A 21,304-nucleotide genomic window follows, 5' to 3' on the forward strand; every position below is an offset into this window, starting at 1 on the left:
ACTCGAAGTGGTACAGCACCTCAATGCACTTTTTGTGACTTGGTAAATCCGTTTTGAGCACTTTTCTGCCTTTCATGAGATTTAAGTCCCTTAAAATGTACATATACATCACTTTTGCAAATTTCAAGTTCATTAATGAGTACACATAGTTAACTCATGGAAATTGGGCAAAATAAGTTTCGTTTTGAGCCGTTTTGTGCCCTTTATGTGATTTAGGTCGCTTAATTTTAATTTTAATCATCTTTGCAACTTTCAAGTTCATTAAAGAGTACATATAGTTTATACTCATGGTAACTGAGCAAAATAAGTTACATACAACGTACATATTAATCACTTTTGCAACTTTCAAGTTTATTAATGAGTACATAAAATTCAAACAAGGAAATTGAGCAGTTTATTCTCTTTATCAGCCAATGTGTAACTTTCAAAGCCTTCGTGAAAGTAAATATGTGACTTTTGATTGCTTGGGTAAAATTAAATATTTCGAAAAAGTACTAAAATTTTAAAATTGATAAGTAAGTACAGTTTTATAGTGTTATAAACAGAAGCATAATGTTTTACTTTTTTTCGAATATAAAAATTGTTAAAATTCTGTAACTCCGAATTGAACAAATCAATATAAATCTATCTTTTTTTTCCTTTTTTATAGGAATTTAAACAATTAAGGTCATTCTTCCTCGTTCCAAATATTATGATTTTTTCAAATTCACTAAAAAAAAGTCCAGTGTTCCAATGATTCCGTTTGAAATGTTCACAGGGTGTTTCTTCCGCGTTGAATCGGTATTGTACCGAATGGTTGCCCCCGGTAACCATGAATGGAAACAAACAACCACAAGAAAACCGGATAAGGCTTCTGTGAAAATATGCATCGCTCCGAATTCTAAACAGCTGGCGTTGGAAAATCGTTGCAGTCAAATGGTGTAAGAAAAATATTGACATTCAATTAAAGTTGTAAAGTCGGTAAAGTGCAGCCGTATCGTGCATTGTTTGCAACTGCATCCGGTTTTGATGGGCTTCACAGGATTTGAGGAAGGACACTCCAGTTAAGGATACGATAAACAATAAAACGAAACCCAACCAAACATGTCCAGTATGCGGTCTTCGTAAGTATCAATAAATTAGTGAGGCAACACAAGAAGACAAGTTCTGGGAAAAAATAACGATTGTTATATCTATATTTGCAGAATATTTATTACCCGTGTATAGAATCCATTAATCGATTATTGATTGAAAAGGTGATTATTCAAAGCAACAAAAATCAATCCCGTTGTGTTTGATTTTTTTCTATGAAAGTTAATTAAGGTGTCTCTTGGAAGTTGATGTTCCTTTGGCTATCACTGCAACAATCGAATACTTCATGCTGAGATGCTAAGCACGATTACTTTTTGTTAATTCACTTTAATTAGTAGCGGAATAGCACGTTGGCTTTATTTGTTTTTTTGGTTTATTTTATTGCAAAAAAAGTAATCTTAGGATTACTTTCTAAATCTTTAATGAACACATCTCTGACAAAAAAAGAATCCATTTTTTTTTTCATAACGATGTTTTGTATGATAACCGTCCCAAGCAACCAAAAGTTGCATTAAACAGGTACGAAAAGTCTTCTCAGGCCCATCATTGACCTGAAGTAGGTTCTATGCAGCCCAACATTTAAGTTCTTATTATTTATTTTGAGTTCCAAAACAATTCTAAATAACCTTCTATACAGCTTCCAGTGGCCTTAAAGTCAGCTCCCAAAAATCGTGAAATGACGCGAAAATCTTTCGAAACAGTTATTAAAACATATATACCAAAATAGCTGTTCTCATATGTATATAGTTGATAATATTCTTCAAATTAGAGTCTCAATCAATTTCAGTTGCAATAATCAACTTTTTTTTGTCAAATTTGAAACTGGATTTAAATTTTTTTATTTAAATTATCATTGTGTGAATGATCTGGAAACAATATTGACAATATGATTGGTATGAAACACAATGCAAAATATCAATTTTTTTTATTACGATTAATGGTATTGTGATTTTTAAAACGATCACACATATATTAATTTCATTATATTATTCATTTTCGAAATTCATGACAAATAGTTCAATAGTAGCTGATAATGAATTTAAAATCTGAGATATGATTTTATGATATTTTGTAAGGTACACCAGAGCAATTACCGGCAAGTGCAAACGTAGCTCTTTTCCTCCATCGAAAATTTTATCCAAAAAAGTTGATCGTTTCCCGATGTATCTTTATCAGTTTTATACTCGTTCGATCTGAGCTTATTTTTGATTTATTCGAGCGAATCTTTTGAATGATAGTTTTTTTTATATTTACTTGTTTAATATATGGCGTTTCAGCGAATTATAAAATTCAAAGTAGAATGATTAGGACTAGGATTTTATCGATTTTGGATCGATCGATGGAAGATCGATGTTTTCAGCTCAGTTTTTCGATTTTTTTGATTGAATTTTTGGCATGAAAAACACTGTTTTGAAAGTAATTTTTCAAAACTTAACATTGAATCATGACTAATTTCTTTATATTGTTTATTGAGGACGTACGAATCAGAAATGTGAACTTTTTAGATAAAACAAATTTATAAAAGGGGCGCGTTGTTACGTCACGACTTTAATCACTCACATTATCATGTTATTATTTTATTCGAAAATTTCTTATCACTGATTGTACCAAGACCAGAAATAGCATTCTACCAACTTGGTTAAAATTGTAAAAATTCTTTGAAAATCCAAACAGTTGAAAGCGCGAAAGCCAAACTGTAGAAGATGTTAATTATATAACCTGTTGTTTAAGAATATTTTTTCAAATTTCCGATCTAAATTACCTCGATTTTTCGATTTTGTGCAATGTAGATTGTATACAAGTTTGTTGCGTATAAGCTTTCGTCCATTTTTTTTTAAATTTATTGAAAACTAGCTGACTCGGTGTGCATTGCAACACCTTCCAAGAAGAAATGAAATTTTAGAAAATTATTTAAATTTTGTTTTCTTTTGCAGGTATCATAAGTGCTCGGTTTGTGCCAAAAAAAATTGTATGAAGCCTTCCTTTCCCCTTCCCATTCTATCCGCAAAAGTTGGAAGGTGGTAGGGATCCAATTTTTTCGTAATCAAAAACTCTCATATAAAATTTGTTAACATTGGTTGATAAGTTTTAAGCGATATATAAACATTTATATGGAACTCCTTCTGTCTCCACCTCTCCACACTGCAAAGCAGTAAGTTCTGTAAAATTTCATAAAAACAACTCTTCCTCAACATTATCCCCAATTGAAGGAGAAAGGTGTCTCGAATAAGCAAATTACCATTCATCGATTCCAAATGCCCTCCAATATCAAATTTGTTTCCATTTTCTCAATAAGTTCTCGGGTGGTGCGAAAAATTGTAACGGAACCCCCTTCTCTCCTTCAAATCACCCCACTGTAAGAAGCTAGTAGTACCAAATATTTATAGAAACATTCCTCGTAACAATTCAAATACCCTTCCAAGCGAAATTTGGTTCCATCGGCTGAATAAGTTAATAAATTGTATGAGTGCCTCCTCCCTTACCCCCCCCTTACCTTAAAATTTCCACACAAGAAGAACAGAGGGGTTCTTAGAATATCATAGAGACATTTCTCGTATTCAAATACCTTCCCATGCCAAATTTAGATCCATATGCTTCAAAAAATTTCCAATTATGCTGGAAAATATGAAGGAGCCCCCTCCCTCCTTTTTATCTGTTCACAAAATAAAGTGAAGGGTATCATATACTCATAGAACCCTTTCTCGTACCCAAATAATCCTCTAATCAAAATTTGGTTCCATTTGCTCGAATAGTTCTTGAGCTCTGCCGTAAAAATTGTATGAAACTCCCCCCCCCCCCTTCTTTCTTTTCTCCCCACTGGAAGAAGGAAGGGGTCTCAAACAATGATTAGAACATGTCACGTTCCCAAATACCCACCCATGCCAAATTTTGTTCCATTTGCTTAATTAGTATTAGAGTTATGTAAAAAGTTATAAAAGAGGCCTCCTCCCCCCATTATATCTCCCTACTGGAAAGAGGGAGGGGTCTCATATAATCATAGATATATTTTTCGTATCCAAATACCCTCCCATGCCAAATTTGGTTCCATTTGCTTTATTAGTTCTTGAGTAATGAAAAAAATATGATAGAGGCCCCCTCCCCCTTTCTACTGGAAAGAGAGAGGGGTCTCAAATAATCAGTGAAATATTTTTCGTATCCAAATAACTTTCCGTGCCAAATTTGGTTCCAATATATTGATTAGTTTTCGAGTAATATGAAAAATTGTATGGTAGGCTGAAAAATTGTATAGGAGGCAGGGGTACCTAATATTCATAAAAATATTCCTCGTTCCCAAATACCACCCCTTGTCAAATTTGATACCATTTGCTTGATGGGTTCTCGAGTTATGCAATAAATTGTTTTTTGTTTGTGAGGCCCCTCCCTCCCTTCATGAGAGAGGGAGGGGTCTCAAACCATAATAGGAACCTTCCCCTGCCTCCTATACGCCCACCTGCCAAGTTTCACGCAAATCGGTTCAGTGGTTTCCGAGTCTATAGGGAACAGACAGACAGACAGACAGACAGACAGACAGAAATTCATTTTAATATACATAGATTTGAATTCACTTTTATTATCCCCCCTTCCTCGTGATGTTGCAACTCCAAGTGGCAAGAGAAGAATTTAAAATTTGTTCCGGCCTTATGAAAAAAAAGATGACACCTGTTTTACTTGAAAATTTTGCTACTCTTTTCATACTTTGAACAATGTAACATCTTGAATATGTGCATAATCTGGGCAAATAAATTAAGAAAAATTATTTTAAGCATTTCAAGCAACTGCAATAAATTCTGTTCATGACACGATGTTATTTTTTGTTTTCATAAAAGTAAGAAAATGTCATTCCAGCCGAAAGCCAAAAATGCATAAATCCATAGACAAATGTTTGCAGTTTTTCATACAACCAGATAAAAACCGTGTTTTTTAATTTCATCTAAAATATTAAAAAATAATTCGTTAATTTCAACAAATTTTAACTTTTAGAAAACAAAGTAAAAAAATCACTAAAAATCTGATGACTCAAGATCTGACAATTTAAAATGGGTTAAAAAAAATTGTTAAAATTAATGAAAACAAAGTAGATGTTGAGATTTTGTAATCTTCTTTTTCCTTTTGACCGAAAAATCAATGAAAGACATTTGGTTCAGTTCGTGTACTTTTGCAAAAAATGAACAATCTTGAATTTTTATTGAAAACTCGAATTCGACCACATTTCTACATACAAGAATGTCTCCAAAAACGATAACTTATGCCATAAAACATGAACAAAAGGTCGAAATTTATTTTTGATTTGATATATGACACTTTATCATCCTTGTGGTACCCGTTTCTAGAGATTAACAATCGATTAACAGTGAAAAGTTTGAAAAACTTCAGAAATCACCAAAAAAAATAAAGGATGGATGATTTTCAACAAAGATATTTCATTTTGATATCCAGATGGATTATGCAAAAATTTGGGCTGTTTGTGACATTCCAATTCTTTTCTCTCAATCTGTATCACTTTGCTATCTTCTACAAAGTTGAAGTCAGGGAAATTTACTATTGGATCGTGTTCTCGACATATTTAGTTGGATTAACGCTTAAGGTAAGACAAGCGTTTTTACAGCGATTAGTATGATTCTGTCTTAATAAAAAAACATTAAAAAGGTTGAAAAATCCTCAAAAAAATAAAATGTTTTAGACCCCCTAATGGATTATTTCAAATTTGGGCTCGAATGGAAGGGGAAAGTTCCAGCTTCCGAATGGTGCAAAGATAAACGATGCTAATTTTCAAAAATAAACCCGCTTTTTTCTAGGAAAACATTTACAAAGTTTACCGACTTACACTTGTAAAAGTCAAACTTTTGCCTCAATTTGAATTAATTGTTCAACACAGAAAATCTTTCAAACAGTCTTTTTCCTCAAAATAAGCAGCATATTCAATAGTTTATATAAGACTGTACTAAACAACTCTAATGTTCTTAGCATTACAGTAAGATTCTGATTCAGTTAATCGTTCTTGGAGCATGTTCAACAAATGCAATTTAAATAACTTTGGAATGAAGAAAATTTTGTTTATGTTGCTTCCAAATGATTATAGATCTTTTTCGTCGTAATCTTTATTAAATTGTCTTATTGCATACACCACCTTTTTGGAATCAATTTTCCAAAATATACTATGATGAAAGTTTTCTTGAGTTTTCCAACTTTTAAATCCAATTTGAAGTTTGTTTGTTATTACACAAAGGTTTTATATGCGGTATCAAATCCGCAATTTACATGTAGGAAATATTTTCTCCCAAATAACGTGTTAGTTCGCGAGAATCGTGGAAAATAAACGTGATTATGGCAAAAAACCGTGAAAATAGAAGTCATGCAAGAAAAACTGAGCAAAATCAATCCACAGAACAAAAACTTGTGTATACTCTCTTTGAACAACTTTGGCTGATGGTTAACGAATAGGTTTGGCTATTAAAATTAAGTTTTTTTCTTTAGGAATTTCTCAAATGTCCCGCTTTTTTTCGTGAAATGTCTCGCTTTTTTCTGAAAGTATCTGGCATGCCTACCATAGTAGAAATCGTTCCTCACTCCAAAAATAAAAGTATACAAAAGTTAAAAAAACGAATTTAATTAAAATATTTTGGATCAAGCGTAGGGGAGATGAAGGCATAACGAGCACCCGGGGCATAACAAGCACTCCTCTTTTCTACAAAAGTACCTATTTTCTTAAACAAAATTTCATGAAGATTTGTTTCGTACTACCTATAGTATTAACTTTTCACAAGAAATAAAATATCCTTTTCATCTTTACAGAAATATTAAAAAATAACCAGCTAGGTTCTCAAGTGACGAAAATATTATAATTTTTGAGCACCACGAAATAAGCTTTTATGACCTTTAAATTATCATGATCTAAAATGTACGCACTGCATCATGATTTACACATTGATTCTTAATTTGCACCATCATTGAATTTTTGATTTTTCGCTTTAATCAATTTTAAAACGCGTATTTACTTAAATTTGTCGACTCGGAGCGAACAGAGCACTACCAATCGGGGCACGATGAGCGTTTTCTGCCGGGGAATCTAGCAGCAAATTCAACTCGATGAAGTTGACTGAAGAATAAAGCTACAGCTTGACTTGTTTCATCTGACGATTTGGCCTATTGGTAAGGACTCGAGTTCGATTCCTGTTCGAGGTGATTTTTTTCAAGTACCATTCATGACTGTTTTTTTTATTATTATATTACGGCTAGTAGCATCATCCGCCAAACAAAGCACCAAAAACATAATGTATGAGCGTGTGTGAATTGTTTGAATTCTACAAACAGACCTATACTAATCAGGGGTGCGTAAACTCGCTTCGGAAAGAATCATTCGGCTGATTTCTTCCGAGTTTAACTTGTTGTGTGCAGATTGATTTTATCTTCGTTCCAATCATTACGTGATTGCACACAAAACGAAAAGAACAGTTCTGCATTGATGTTTTTCATGCCTCGGAGGAATAAAATCACCACAACGAAACAACAGAGCGAAGCTTACCGTACACGAATGCACACGAGCGATCGTTGCCCGACGGACCGAGTGAACATTGCCTCGCACTCTTCTCTCGCTCGTTTCTCGTTCCCTTGTATCTATCACTTTAAGCCACGCCCGCATTCGTTGTCCGATTGATGTGTTCGGCTGCCGAACGAAAACGATTTGAATTTTGAATTCGCAGAACTGTGTTCGTTGATGTTTCCCCCGATTGCTGTTTACTCCTGCCGAGTTTACCCGAAGCTTACTTCCTGATGCTTTCCGAGTTGAACTTTCGATAGCATCATTGCAGTTTGAGTTTAACGAAATAAAATCATTCTGCAAAGAAGGGCAAAGTGCGAGTATGTAGACTCGCGATTTTAACATCTCTGATACTAATTTGTTATTGCTTTGGGTGATGGATCTACGTCTCATTTACCAAACAAAAAGCTTATTATGCGAGGATGTTTAATGTTTTCGAGTTCAATATGCTCTGTTCAACACCTGTCATTTTCTTTGGACTTTGTCAAAAGTTGAATACATCCGCTTCAAGAGGAATTTTGTTTTTCGTCACGCTTTAATATTACTTTAATTCATCGATTACATCGGCGGATTTTAGTCCAAAAACGTCGATGAACTAAAGTTGCATCCTCTTTTATATGGAGTTAAATGGAACAATGAATTTAAATTAAAACATCATACATTGGAGGTTATTATACTATCTATTAAGGTACCTAGCAATCAATTGTTAAAATGATGGATTTTTAAATTGTTAAGAGAAAATGTCGAATGTTTGTTATTGGTATAATTATCTAATCTGGACATTAAGCTTCAATGACTTCTTGTTTTGCTGAATCGTCGAATTCAAAGTTTGAAAGCACAAAGCATAAAAACTTCAAAGCCTACATCCCTACTCACCGAGGAAACCATCATACATATCATGTCGCAATCAGGTTCGGGATGTTCGGGAAAATATTATGCCGAGTATCTTGATAATAAGACGCCTATAGTTGTAGTTAGGTATAATATCTACCTAACTACAACTATAGGCGTCTTATTATCAAGATACTCGATACAGTTTTTTTTATTAGTTTTAACAAAAAATAGTTAAAGATTGAAACTTTACAAATGACTGTTGTAAAGGGCCTAACATTAATGTTTTGTAGGCGTTTAAACGTTTTGTCTTTTTTTTCTTTATCGAACGCCCAATTTTTCTCCGACGTAAAAACTTCAAGTTTTTTAAATAGAATTCATATAAACTTATCGGAAATTAATCACAGCCAACGTATTAAAACTTTTTTTAAAATTCTATTTAAAAAATACTTTATCATCATTTCCAACTGTCTAACGATTTTTAAGAATGAATTAGATGAAAGGTTAAATTAAATGATGCAATAAGGAGAAAACAAAATCGGATTTTTAAAGAGTTTGTATTTCGATTATATTCTAGAAGTATTGTATCAAATTCTAGAGTCTTTAAAATGAACAAATTTGTTCGAATCAATAGTATCTTATGAAAATTAGACCTTCTCTGAGCATTAAAATTTGCATAATATGTTCATGTAATGATTTCCACGCGTGTATAAAACTCAACCTTCAAATATTTGAACCAAACCACCCCAATGCAGAAGAGTCCTTTCTATCATTCGTCTAATCAAACGGCTCCCCCATTCAGCCGAAGGGAATTCAATAACAAGCTATCCAAACGCAAGAAGACAGGGGTTTACTTTTTTCAGGAACGCGACACATGGCAACGAAACCGAATCAAGCATGTTTACAACACTAATTGTTACCCTAGTCTATTTTAGGGCACCATTATTGGTAGCATAGTCAGTCGCCGGTTGGCCATTCATAGAAACACACTTACAATCGAGAACCTCTGCATAATCAAAAATTCATTCTTAAATATTCAATCGTAAAGTAGTTCACGTTTGCATAATTTAGTACACTTAACTTTTTTTTCTGCTAGTGGACTGGAGTAGATTTTTAAATCAAACTATACACCAATGATGAGGTTGTAAACCTTAAAATTCCCGGAAGGCAAACGGTTTTTTTTGTTCACGTTTCGCCTATTTCCAGGATATCTATGCGCAGCATGGAGAGTTTGTACTCCAACAAAAGTTCCAGCTTCTCGGCCTTGCATCGGCGAAAGGCAGCAGCTGCCAGGCAACCAGCCATCGTGATAGCAGCCCCCAGTAACGATGTCCGCCATCGGGTTATGTCGGCGCGTATATTACGCTACAAGCAACTGCAGAATCAACTGGAGGTGGCTCACCACCAGATAGCGGTGAGTTGGAAATAAATTCATTTTATAGGTTTTAAAAACGGACTTAACGTTTCAAAACAGATTTAAAATGTTGTTAGATCCATCAATGAACTTAGACTTTCCAAAATTGGAAATGGTTCAGAACGATTTTTCTTCTATGATTTGAAGGGATCTTGGAGTAAAACCTAAGGAAACTCGTTTAACGTTTAACACAATTTTAGGAGCTAACGAAAGATAATCGTCTTCTGAGGGCCCTGCAGAAACGGCAAGACTCGGCACTGTCCAAGTACGAAAACACCAACGCAGAACTGCCTAAACTGCTCCATTCGCACGCCGAAGAGATTAGAACGTATCAAACTAAATGTCGAAATCTACAAAACCAGAACAAGGAGTTGATGAACAAGCTGAAACAAAAAGATGCTCACATACTGACGATAACCGATCAGAACAAGCACCTTATTCAGCTGAACAAGGATAAGTAAGCCATTCGGGATAGCTCTGTCGAACAACTTTTCAACAGTTTTAGGATTCATGTTGAACTTTCAGGCACTTGGAAGAACGTGAGAGACTTTCCGATCGAGTCCGGGATCTTGAGGCTAGGTTGATTGAGAAGGATAACGATACCAAGCTACTTGCGAGACGATTACAACTAGAGTCGAAAAATTTCAAAGGCCAACTGCAACAGGAAGTGCTAAAACAACGAGAAATTGCTAGTAAACTAGAGCGTGCTCATCATGAAATACAACGATTGAACTCTGTACTCGAGGTAATGGCAATATCCTGGTTCCCAAACGGTACATCTAAAAAAAAACCTTCTTAATACCCATGTTAAAATTTACAGATATATGAAAAACGGACTCCTTCTATGCTATTGAAAAATAGTAACTTTCTTCTGAAGCAAGCTAAACCAACATCTGGCAGGTTCCATAATGGATCACCCGTAAAAGCAACGTATTCGGTAAGCGTTTGTTAAAATTTATTGTTGGTATTTCATTTGATTTATGCCTCTAAATATGTGCGTTACATTTTAAATCCTTCGAATCCCTACATAACACTCTAAATTAACATTCCTCCTGAACACACCAAAGACGATTTAATCGCTTTTAAGGTTGTTAGTTAGTTAGTTAATGTTCCCGCGCTGATCCTCCAGTGCATAGGGCCGTGGTAAAAGACCTCCACTGTTGACGATCCGGAGCCAGCGTCTTCACTTGGTCCCAGTCGAGACTAGGCTTAGCCGCCACGAGTTTTTGGGTCTGCCTTTTCTTCGATGTCCTTCTGGAATCTATTCAAGCGCCTCTCTGCAAATCTCGTGCTCATCTTTTCGCAGCATGTGCCCGATCCATCTCCACTTACGTTCCCGAATCTCGATTTCTAGCGCCCTTTGTTGATGCCGACGATGTATTTCCTCATTTGAGATCCAGTTGCCAAGCCACCAAGCGCGGATGATATTCCGCAGGCAGCGGTTTACAAATACTTGTAGTTTTCGCGTCGTTACCGCATAGGTGCACCAAGTTTCGCACCCGTACAGCAATACGGATTTGACGTTTGAGTTAAAGATTCGAATTTTCGTTCGTAGAGATATCTGACGTGAGCGCCAGATGTTCCGGAGACTCACAAATGTAAATCGGGCTCTTTTCTGTTCCGGGTTTCGATGTCTTTTCTGGTACCTCCATCAGGCGTTATCTGGCTACCAAGATACTGGAAGCACACCACTTTCTCAACCTGTTGCCCAGCTATCATGAATCTGGAGGGTTTTCCTGTGATGATCTCCATTGACTTAGTCTTTCCGACATTGACATTGAGACCTTGCTTCCTTGGAGCTTTCGGTGAGGTCGTCGAGTTTGCTCTGCATAACCGGTTGTATTGTCAGAAAGGTCAAGGTCGTTCAGTAGCTCCATCGTTGAAGAATTTCACGGCAATCCTTGGTTCGGTGCACAGGTAATCGATCCAGCCAAGAGTGATGGATGAGATATCCATTACGATTAGAAAGAGTAGCTGTGATAAGATAGATCCCTGTCTCACTCCAGCAGTTATAGGGATTGGATCGGACAAAACACCGTCGTGCAAGACCTTGGACGAAAATGCCTCGTACTGTGCTTCGATGAGATGGACTAGTTTCTATGGGACTCCTCGTCGCCTTAGAGCCGCCCAGGTGTTTCCATGGTTAAGTCGGTTCGAAATCAACGAAGTAGAAGAGAGTCCAGGAATTCGTTGATTTGTTCCGGGATGATTCGTAGTGTTGTGATGTGGTTCACACATGATCGTCCGGATTGGAATCCAGCTTGTTGCCGTCGGAGCGTCGCACACAGGGGTAAATGCACCTAATAAGCGATCAAAATTATTTGCGGACAAACGGTAAACGATAGACACTTGATGTCTTCGCAACATTTTTATATTTTTTGATGATCTATCAAATTCTTGAAAGAAAAAAGTGATTTTTTCACCTGGAAGGAAGATAAAAAATTATTTCTTGAAATAATTTGTTTAGTGTCTTGACGTATTCACAAAAGTTGTAGATCTTATTATTTTAAGCAACTTTGTTGAAGACATCATAAAGATCGCATGAAATTCAAAAAAGTTACGAGCATTTAAAAAATAACGAGAATTTTAACAAGTAATTTTGAGTTTTTATTTAATATCTTTTTAAGTAAACGATTCACAAACTTGGTATATTTGAGAAAGTTGTTCAAATTGTTAAAACACACAATTTTGTAGAACATTTTAAATACATATTTCAACTAAGAAAGGAGATATACTGCAAAATATCCAAAATAATGCCTTTTTTCAGTAAGTTATAACCTTAAGAGTTCGGACGAGTTCGGATAATTTTTTGAGTGGATTTTGTTGTTCAAGTTATTGGCTTTCCATTGATATATAAATTAAACATTAGTTTTGAATAGATTTTCTGCAAACTAGCAATCAATAATGAGCTTTTTCTTTAGAAACACTTAAAATTCGAAGAAAAAAACCTCAATTTTTCCTGTTTTTAGAGGAAAAAGCTCATTTTTGATTGCTTGTTTGAAAAAAATCTATTCAAAACTAATGTTTAATTTATATATCAATGGAAAGCCAATAACTTGACCAACAAAACCCACTTAAAAAATTATCCGAACTCGTCCGAACTCTTAAGGTTATAACTTACTGAAAAAAGGCATTATTTTGGATATTTTGTAGTATATCTCCTTTCTTAGTTGAAATATGTATTTAAAATGTTCTACAAAATTGTGTGTTTTAACAATTTGAACAACTTTCTCAAATATACCAAGTTTGTAAATCGTTTACTTAAAAAGATATTAAATAAAAACTCAAAATAACTTGTTAAAATTCTCGTTATTTTTTAAATGCTCGTAACTTTTTTGAATTACATGCGATGTTTATGATGTCTTCAACAAAGTTGCTTAAAATAATGAGATCTACAACTTTTATGAAGACATCAAGTCTCTATACTAATTATTTCAAGAAATAATTTTTTATCTCCCTTCCAGGTGAAAAAATCACTTTTTTCTTTCAAGAATTTGATAGATCATCAAAAAATATAAAAATGTTGCGAAGACATCAAATGTCTATCGTTTACCGTTTGTCCGCAAATAATTTTGATCACTTATTTTATTTATTTACATAGTATTCCGTCTCACGACATAACTTGACGAACATAATTCCTAAAATTCACTCGGTTCATAGCAACCGTTCTCCAATTTCTCGGGCACCCCACGTTCGCCAGATCACGCGCCACTTGGTCTAACCACCTCGCTCGTTGCGCCCCCGCTCGTCTTGTTCCTACCGGATTCGTAGCGAACACCTGTTTTGCAGGACAGTCGTCCGGCATTCTCGCAACATGTCCCGCCCAGCGTATCCGGCCAGCCTTCACCACCTTCTGGATACTGGGTTCGCCGTAGAGGCGCGCGAGCTCGTGGTTCATCCTTCGCCTCCACACTCCGTTCTCCTGTACGCCGCCAAAGATGGTTCTTAACACTCGTCGCTCGAATACTCCGAGTGTACGCAGGTCCTCCTCGAGCAATATCCATGCGGAATTTTGATCACTTATTAGGTGCATTTACCCCTGTGTGCGTCGTAGCGTCGATTTTCTCCAGGATCCTGTTCAGGATCACTTTTCAGAGTACTTTGCGGGTTGTACAGATCAACGTTACACCTCCTTTCTTTGGGACCTTTACAAGGATACCCTGCATCCAGTCGGCCGGGGATGTTGCAGTATCCCAAATGTCAGCGGAAAAACGGTGCAACATTTGTGCTGACAAGGCAGGGTCGGCTTTGAGCATCTCTGCAGGAAATGGTTCGATTCCAGGTTGGAGGGGTACAAAATGATAACGAGAGCTTGTTGTCGGTACTTACCGTTATATTTTTATAGGAGCCTTCAAGTAAAGCTGCAGCTCTATAATTCAGTTGGCTTCATCGAGTCGAATTCGCTGCTAGATTCTCCGGCTGAAAACGCTCATCTTGCCCCGAAAAATGGTGCTTATACTGTCCCAGGGTTCTCATTGTACCCCTATAGTGACTGGTTCTCAGCTTTCGGCAAAAAATTTTAATATGCATTTTTGAACGTTTTTATCTACTTTTTCAAGTTTCATCCAATAAGGCAATAGACTATTTGAGTGTCTGAACACGAAACAATGATGTAATTCACATATCTATGGTTAAATAAGCGTTTTCCTTAAGGTGGCCATTATGCCCTTATCTCCCCTACATTTTTTCTTTGAGTTTTGTTAACGGGAAAAGCCTGATAATAGATTGATTATTCGAACGTTCCGCTGAGCAAAGTATGTTGACATTCGTCTCGTATCGCTCATAGTGAACAGTCGCGTTTCGAGATTTCGTCCAATATATCCGGGTGTTTCGTTCCGTTCGGGCGTTTAATACGGTGTTTTGTACCGCGCTATACGTTTTTCTGCCAAAGGCAGACCCCAGCTCGCCAAAGTGGTGCTATTATAGTGTTGGTCGACAAAAAAAAAGGTTTTTTTCTGGCTAGCTGACTGCCCTCAACTGGTCACCACGAGGGCCGCCGCCATTGTTTGACTCATCATCATCATCAATCTGGTCGTTCTTGCTCGAGCCGAGACTTGACGTGGCAGCCATCTTCGAAGAAGGACCACGTGGTTGGGATCACCACTGAAGGAGCCAATCAAAACAAAAATCAAGTTTGTTATACTTTTCTTACTTTTCTCTATTTCTAATTCTATTTTTTCCCTATTATATATTTCGATCAAATTGAGCTTCGCTTTTATTTTCATGAAATATGAGCGAAGGCGGGGGGTCGGACCCGCCAGAGGTGGATGGTGAGCAAATCATCTATGAGGATGAGGAGCATCTGGAGGATTCAGCTGTAGCTGGTTCTTCGAATGCTCATCCTTCTCCGCCAGTTGATATTGCTACTCCATCTGCAGCTGCGGGAAAAACAACCCGACTCCGAGTTTATCCTGATAATTCATCCTCTTCTGGGCCGGGGGTGGTTTTCATCCGGCCCAAAACTAACGGAAAACCATTAAATTTAGTGCAGATCACGAAAGATCTGGCTAGGTGGCCCTCCGTTACCAGTGTTTCCAAAGTACGTCCGAACAAATTGCGCGTTGTTGTGGCCGACCGGAAGGCCGCAAACGGAATTCTTGCCAGTAATTTTTTTAATTTAGAGTATCAGCTCTATATTCCATCTCGAGACGTAGAGATCGAGGGTGTGATCACCGAATCGAGTTTGGAGGCTGAATACGTTAAGTCTCACGGCGTAGGTAAGTTCAAGAGCCTTGATTCGACTTCGGTCGGAATCTTGGATTGTCGCCAACTCATGACTGCCTCCGTCGTTGATGGCGTTACCAAGTATTCGCCTTCAGCCTCGATTCGGGTTACATTTGCAGGAACAGCCCTCCCTCATTACGTCTTGATTGACGGAATTTTAAGGCTTCCAGTACGCCTTTATGTGCCTCGCCCAATGCAATGCAAGAATTGCATCAAGTTGGGGCATACTGCTTCGCATTGCTGCAACAAGAAGCGATGCTTGCATTGTGGGGAGAATCATGGGGAAGGAGCATGCTCAGCAGTTGAGCAAAAATGCGTCTATTGCGGGGGCTCACCCCATGATATCTCCTCCTGCGAGGCATTTCAGGCAAGCTGGGATAAACAGAGGCGCTCTTTAAAAGAACGCTCCAAGCGTTCTTATGCCGCCATATTAAAGAGCGCCTCCCCACCGGTCCAACCTCAGACCTGTAACATTTTTTCTGTGCTGTCAGTTGACAATGAAGACACAGATACGGCTGATGAAGTTCAGCCAGTCTTCGTTGCAGGAGGCTCTCGGAAGCGTACAAAGGCGCCTTCTCCGAAAATACCAGCTAAAATAGCTACGGTTGTCTCTTCAAATAGAAACGAGAAAAAGTCGACTGCTGCTGAAAAGGAAAAACAAGTTCCTCCAGGCTTCCGCGGAAATGCACCACTGCAGAATAAACCAACAGCTGCGGGAGCTTCGCAAACCCAAACCCCAAACGTGATGCCAGAATCAACGACTCAGTCTGGGCTCTTTAAGTTGACTGACATTTTGAACGGATTTTTTTCGTGTTTTAATGTATCAGAACCCGTGAAAGACATTGTATTTGCAATGCTTCCTGTATTAAAGACATTTTTAAAGCAATTGATGCAAACTTGGCCCCTCCTTTCAGTGTTTGTATCTCTCGATGGCTAATTTACGCCGAGAGGTCGGAGATATCACTGTACTACAGTGGAATTGTCGTAGTCTTATTCCAAAATTGGATTCATTGAATTATTTACTTCATAAAACAAACTGTGATATCTTTGCATTGTCCGAAACTTGGATATCTTCTCAATCTAACATCTCATTCCACAATTTTAATATTATCCGTCTGGATCGTGACGATTCTTATGGAGGGGTGCTTTTGGGGATCAATAAGTGCCACTCTTTTCATAGAATTCACCTTCCTTTATCAGGCGGAATTGAAGCTGTTGCATGTCATACAACAATAAGAGGTAAGGACTTATGTGTTGTCAGTTTGTACTGGCCTCAGAGAGTTGCAGTGGATCGAAATCACCTAGAGGACCTGTGCTCAGTGCTCCCTGAGCCAAGGTTGATCCTGGGTGACTTCAATTCACATGGAACTGTCTGGGGAGAACAAATTGACGATAGTCGTTCTACTCTTATCTATGACATTTGCGACAGTTTCAATTTAACAGTATTAAACACGGGTGAAAAAACACGGGTACCTAAACCTCCTGCAAGACAAAGTGCAATTGACCTCTCACTCTGCTCAAATTCACTATCATTTGATTGCCAGTGGAAGGTAGTCCATGATCCGAATGGTAGTGATCACTTACCTATCGAAATTACTATCACCAATGGGGTCAGCTCTTCGAACACAATAAATATGACATATGACCTTACAAGACACATCGACTGGAAAAAGTACTCGGACACAATTAAAACCGCCATCGACTCTATGCACGTTTTACCTCCTTTGGAGGAGTACCACTTTCTTTCTTGTCTGATACACGATAGTGCAGTTGACGCTCAAACAAAACCCATCCCAGAATCATCTATTCATCGAAGGCCTCCTAATCCATGGTGGGACCCTCAGTGTTCTAAGCTTTATAAGGACAAATCAACAGCATTTAAAGAATTTCGAAAACATGGAACTCTTGTCCATTTTGAAGCTTACGTTTCCCTTGAAAATCAGTTTAAAAAGTTAACCAAGGGGAAGAAAAAGGCGTATTGGAGGAATTTTGTTAGTGGGTTATCGCGTGAAACATCCTTAAGTACTTTGTGGAAAGTGGCACGAAGCATGCGTAATCGATCATCTACAAATGAAAGTGAGGAATATTCACATAGGTGGATATTTAAATTCGCACGGAAAGTCTGTCCAGATTCTACACCTGTGCAAAAAATAATCCGGAACGTGCCTCCTGATAGGTCTGATAGTGGTCTAGACTCAAGCTTTTCGATGGTCGAATTCTCACTTGCCCTCCTCTCTTGCAACAATTCAGCTCCGGGAATTGATAAAATCAAATTTAACTTGTTGAAAAACCTTCCGGATGCTGCAAAATTTCGCTTGTTAAATTTATTTAACCAATTCTTGGAGCATAACATTGTTCCCCAAGATTGGAGACAAGTGAGAGTCATTGCTATCCAAAAGCCCGGAAAACCAGCGTCTGATCCCAACTCTTACCGTCCAATAGCGATGTTGTCTTGTATACGCAAATTGATGGAGAAAATGATATTGTTTCGTTTGGACAAATGGGTAGAAACAAATGGTCTCCTTTCAGATACTCAATTTGGGTTTCGAAGGGGCAAAGGGACAAACGATTGCCTTGCTTTGCTGTCTTCAGAGATACAAATGGCGTACGCAAAACGTGAGCAAATGGCTTCAGTGTTTCTAGACATAAAGGGAGCTTTTGATGCAGTCTCAATAGAGGTTTTGTCAGACAAGTTGCACTCCCGGGGTCTGCCTCCTCTATTGAACAACATCTTATACAGCTTACTTTGTGAGAAACATTTGAACTTTGCTCACGGAGATTTTGCAGTTAGAAGAACATCTTACATGGGCCTCCCACAGGGTTCATGTTTGAGTCCACTTTTGTACAACTTTTATGTGAGTGACATCGACAGCTGTCTCTCTGAAGGCTGCACTCTAAGACAACTTGCAGATGACGGAGTAGTGTCTGTCACAGGATCTACTGAGTCTCATCTGCACAGGCCTTTACAAGATACTTTAGACAGATTGTCTTCCTGGGCTTTGGGGCTTGGGATTGAGTTTTCCCCTCAGAAAACGGAAATGGTTGTTTTCTCTAAGAAACGTAGACCTGCTCAACCTAAGCTTCAACTCCTAGGCAGAACGATCACTCAATCGAGGAGTTTCAAGTATCTTGGGGTTTGGTTTGATTCCAAGTGTACCTGGAGAGCCCACATTGAGTATCTGAAAGGAAAATGCCAACAAAGAATCAATTTTCTCCGATCAATTACTGGCACCTGGTGGGGAGCCCATCCAGAAGATCTTATCAAATTGTATCGAACAACTATTCTATCCGTTATGGAATATGGTAGCTTCTGTTTCCAGTCAGCTGCCAAAACTCACCTCATCAAACTAGAGCGTATCCAATACCGTTGTCTCCGTATCGCTTTGGGCTGTATGCCCTCAACACACAACATGAGTCTTGAAGTTTTGGCAGGAATACTCCCTTTGAAAGATCGATTCAATTTACTATCACTTCGGTTCCTCATCAGGTGTGAGGTCATGAACCCATTGGTGATTGTAAATTTCGAAAGGTTACTTGAGCAAAATGTTCAAACCAGATTTATGTCTATATACCATATCCTCATGTCAATGCAGGTAAACCCTTCTTCGTATTCTCCAACTCGTGTTTGTAGCCCAGACTACGATCATTCTTCTGTCCAGTTTGATTTGTCTATGCAGCAGGAAATTCGTGGAATCCCGGATCCGCATCGTCCTCTTCTGATTCCAAGAATTTTCGAAGCTAAATATAGACACGTCGATGCTGATAAAATGTACTTTACCGATGGATCACTTATAGAGGAAACAACAGGATTTGGAGTGTTCAACGAAATATCCAGCGCATCTCACAGTCTCCAGTCACCATGCTCTGTATATGTTGCAGAGTTAGCAGCTATTCACTGGGCTTTGAATAGTATCGCCACACGACCTATTGAACACTACTATATTATAACTGATAGTCTCAGCTCTGTTGAAGCAATCCGCTCTATAAAACCAGGAAAATTCACGCCGTACTTCCTCGAAATGATACGAGATATATTGACCACTTTATCAAGACGTTGCTTTTCTATCACCTTTATCTGGGTCCCCTCACATTGCTCAATAGCAGGCAATGAGAGGGCAGATTCCCTTGCAAAAGTGGGTGCGATGGAAGGCAACATTTACCAGCGTGAAATCGTATTCAACGAATTTTACTTCTTGGCTCGAAGAAACTCTCTTGTCAACTGGCAGCGTAGATGGGACGAGGATGAGTTGGGTCGGTGGTTCCACTCGATTATCCCAAAGGTAAGCCTTAAACCCTGGTTTAATAGATTGAACCTGACTCGGGATTTTATTCGTATATTTTCCCGTCTCATGTCCAATCATTATTCCATGAATGCGGTACTCTATCGTTTAAATATTGCTGGCAGCAATTTATGCGGATGTGGTCTAGGTTACCATGACATCGAGCATATTGTTTGGTCGTGTGAGGACCACCTATTCGCCAGAGCGAACTTTATAGATTCCCTTCGGGCCCGAGGAAAACCACCCGACGTTCCAGTGAGGGATGTATTAGGTATGATGGACTTGGACTATATGTTCGAGATATACCTTTTCCTAAAAGCTATCGATCTTCGACTATAATTCTCTTTATTTTCATATTTCCCTTTCTATCTTTCTTTTTCTTCAAAAAAAAAAAGTGAACTAGATCTAAGTACACAATTGTAATCAAACAAAACGAGTTTGGCTCCTTAAAGCCTAAAGGTATGAGCCGTTTCAAATAAATAATTTACAAAAAAAAAAAAAAAGCAAAGTATGTATGTATGGTTTCCCATCGGTAGCAAAGGTCCAGCCTATGTCTGTGTGGCTTGGCCTTCGAATTGCTCTCAGGTTTCCACGGCCGATGGTTCGTCGAGGGAGCCATCCAACCTTCAGAGACCTAGAATGGTTGGCAATCCACTCCGCTCTCTTCAGATTAACCCAGATGCATTCCCTCTGGAATATTTAGTTATATATGGAAACACATCTTACCTGTCGGCAACTTATGGGATTCGAACTCAAAAGTTTTCTTGTCGCCTGGGTTACCAGACTCACGCCAGCCTATCCGCTAGACCACCTCAGCGCTTTTGGAACGTTTCGCTGAGCAAAGTTTATTCAAATCTATTTTCCATTATAGGCATATGATTTGTTAGAACGGCAAATTTGAAACCCTACAATTAAATAAATATGGTCGAAGCCAGCTTTGTGTTAAAAGATGCTATTTTGGTAAATGCACGGAAGGGAAAATACTCCTCTTGCCGGCTATTGCTAGTGCAAAGATTCACCTTCGTTTTCTTTCATGCAAAATATAGCGCAATCCACACCACAATCTTGACTTAAATCAAATTAATTTTATCAATTGTCGAAGATAATATCCAAAAAAAAAAAAGGAACGAGCTCACCAATTTTAACTTGTTCAGGAGGTTCGATTTGATTCAAGCAGAATAACGGGGTTGATGCATTTTTTTTAATTAGGGAACTTCATTGTCCCCCTGTATATCTCGTCTTCTTCCTAAAACATGGCCGGAACATGTTAGCATCTTGATTATGATGAGGTTTAAGTCTTCAATAACACACACCATTTTAATTGAACTTACATTATATTCATACAAGTTTATATTAAATGCAAGATGAATTAAGCTAAAATCCACTTTCGGAGTAATGACAACTTGCTGTCCAGTTGTTTAAAAAATAGTAAAAATGTAGAACGGG

The 21,304-nt window shown here is 37.8% G+C and overlaps 1 protein-coding gene across 3 annotated transcripts; it reads left to right on the forward strand.

The window, feature by feature from the left end:
* The first annotated feature begins 846 nt into the window (after positions 1 to 846).
* LOC129757295 (lebercilin-like protein) lies at positions 847 to 10,887 on the forward strand. 3 transcript variants are annotated; one of them, XM_055754471.1, is made up of 6 exons: positions 847 to 1,103; positions 1,185 to 1,235; positions 9,647 to 9,854; positions 10,055 to 10,311; positions 10,380 to 10,599; positions 10,675 to 10,884. In XM_055754471.1, the coding sequence occupies exons 3-6, from the start codon at positions 9,654 to 9,656 to the stop codon at positions 10,804 to 10,806; spliced, it is 810 nt and encodes a 269-aa protein (XP_055610446.1). In that variant the 5' UTR covers positions 847 to 1,103; positions 1,185 to 1,235; positions 9,647 to 9,653; the 3' UTR covers positions 10,807 to 10,884. The 3 variants fall into 3 exon arrangements, with proteins under 3 accessions (XP_055610446.1, XP_055610443.1, XP_055610445.1); XM_055754468.1 differs by lacking the exon at positions 1,185 to 1,235; XM_055754470.1 differs by lacking the exons at positions 847 to 1,103; positions 1,185 to 1,235 and adding an exon at positions 9,418 to 9,581 and having other exon boundaries at positions 10,675 to 10,887.
* Positions 10,888 to 21,304: the final 10,417 nt, after the last annotated feature.

The sequence above is a fragment of the Uranotaenia lowii genome, chromosome 3, assembly GCF_029784155.1.
Source record: "Uranotaenia lowii strain MFRU-FL chromosome 3, ASM2978415v1, whole genome shotgun sequence".
Lineage (NCBI taxonomy): Eukaryota > Metazoa > Arthropoda > Insecta > Diptera > Culicidae > Uranotaenia > Uranotaenia lowii.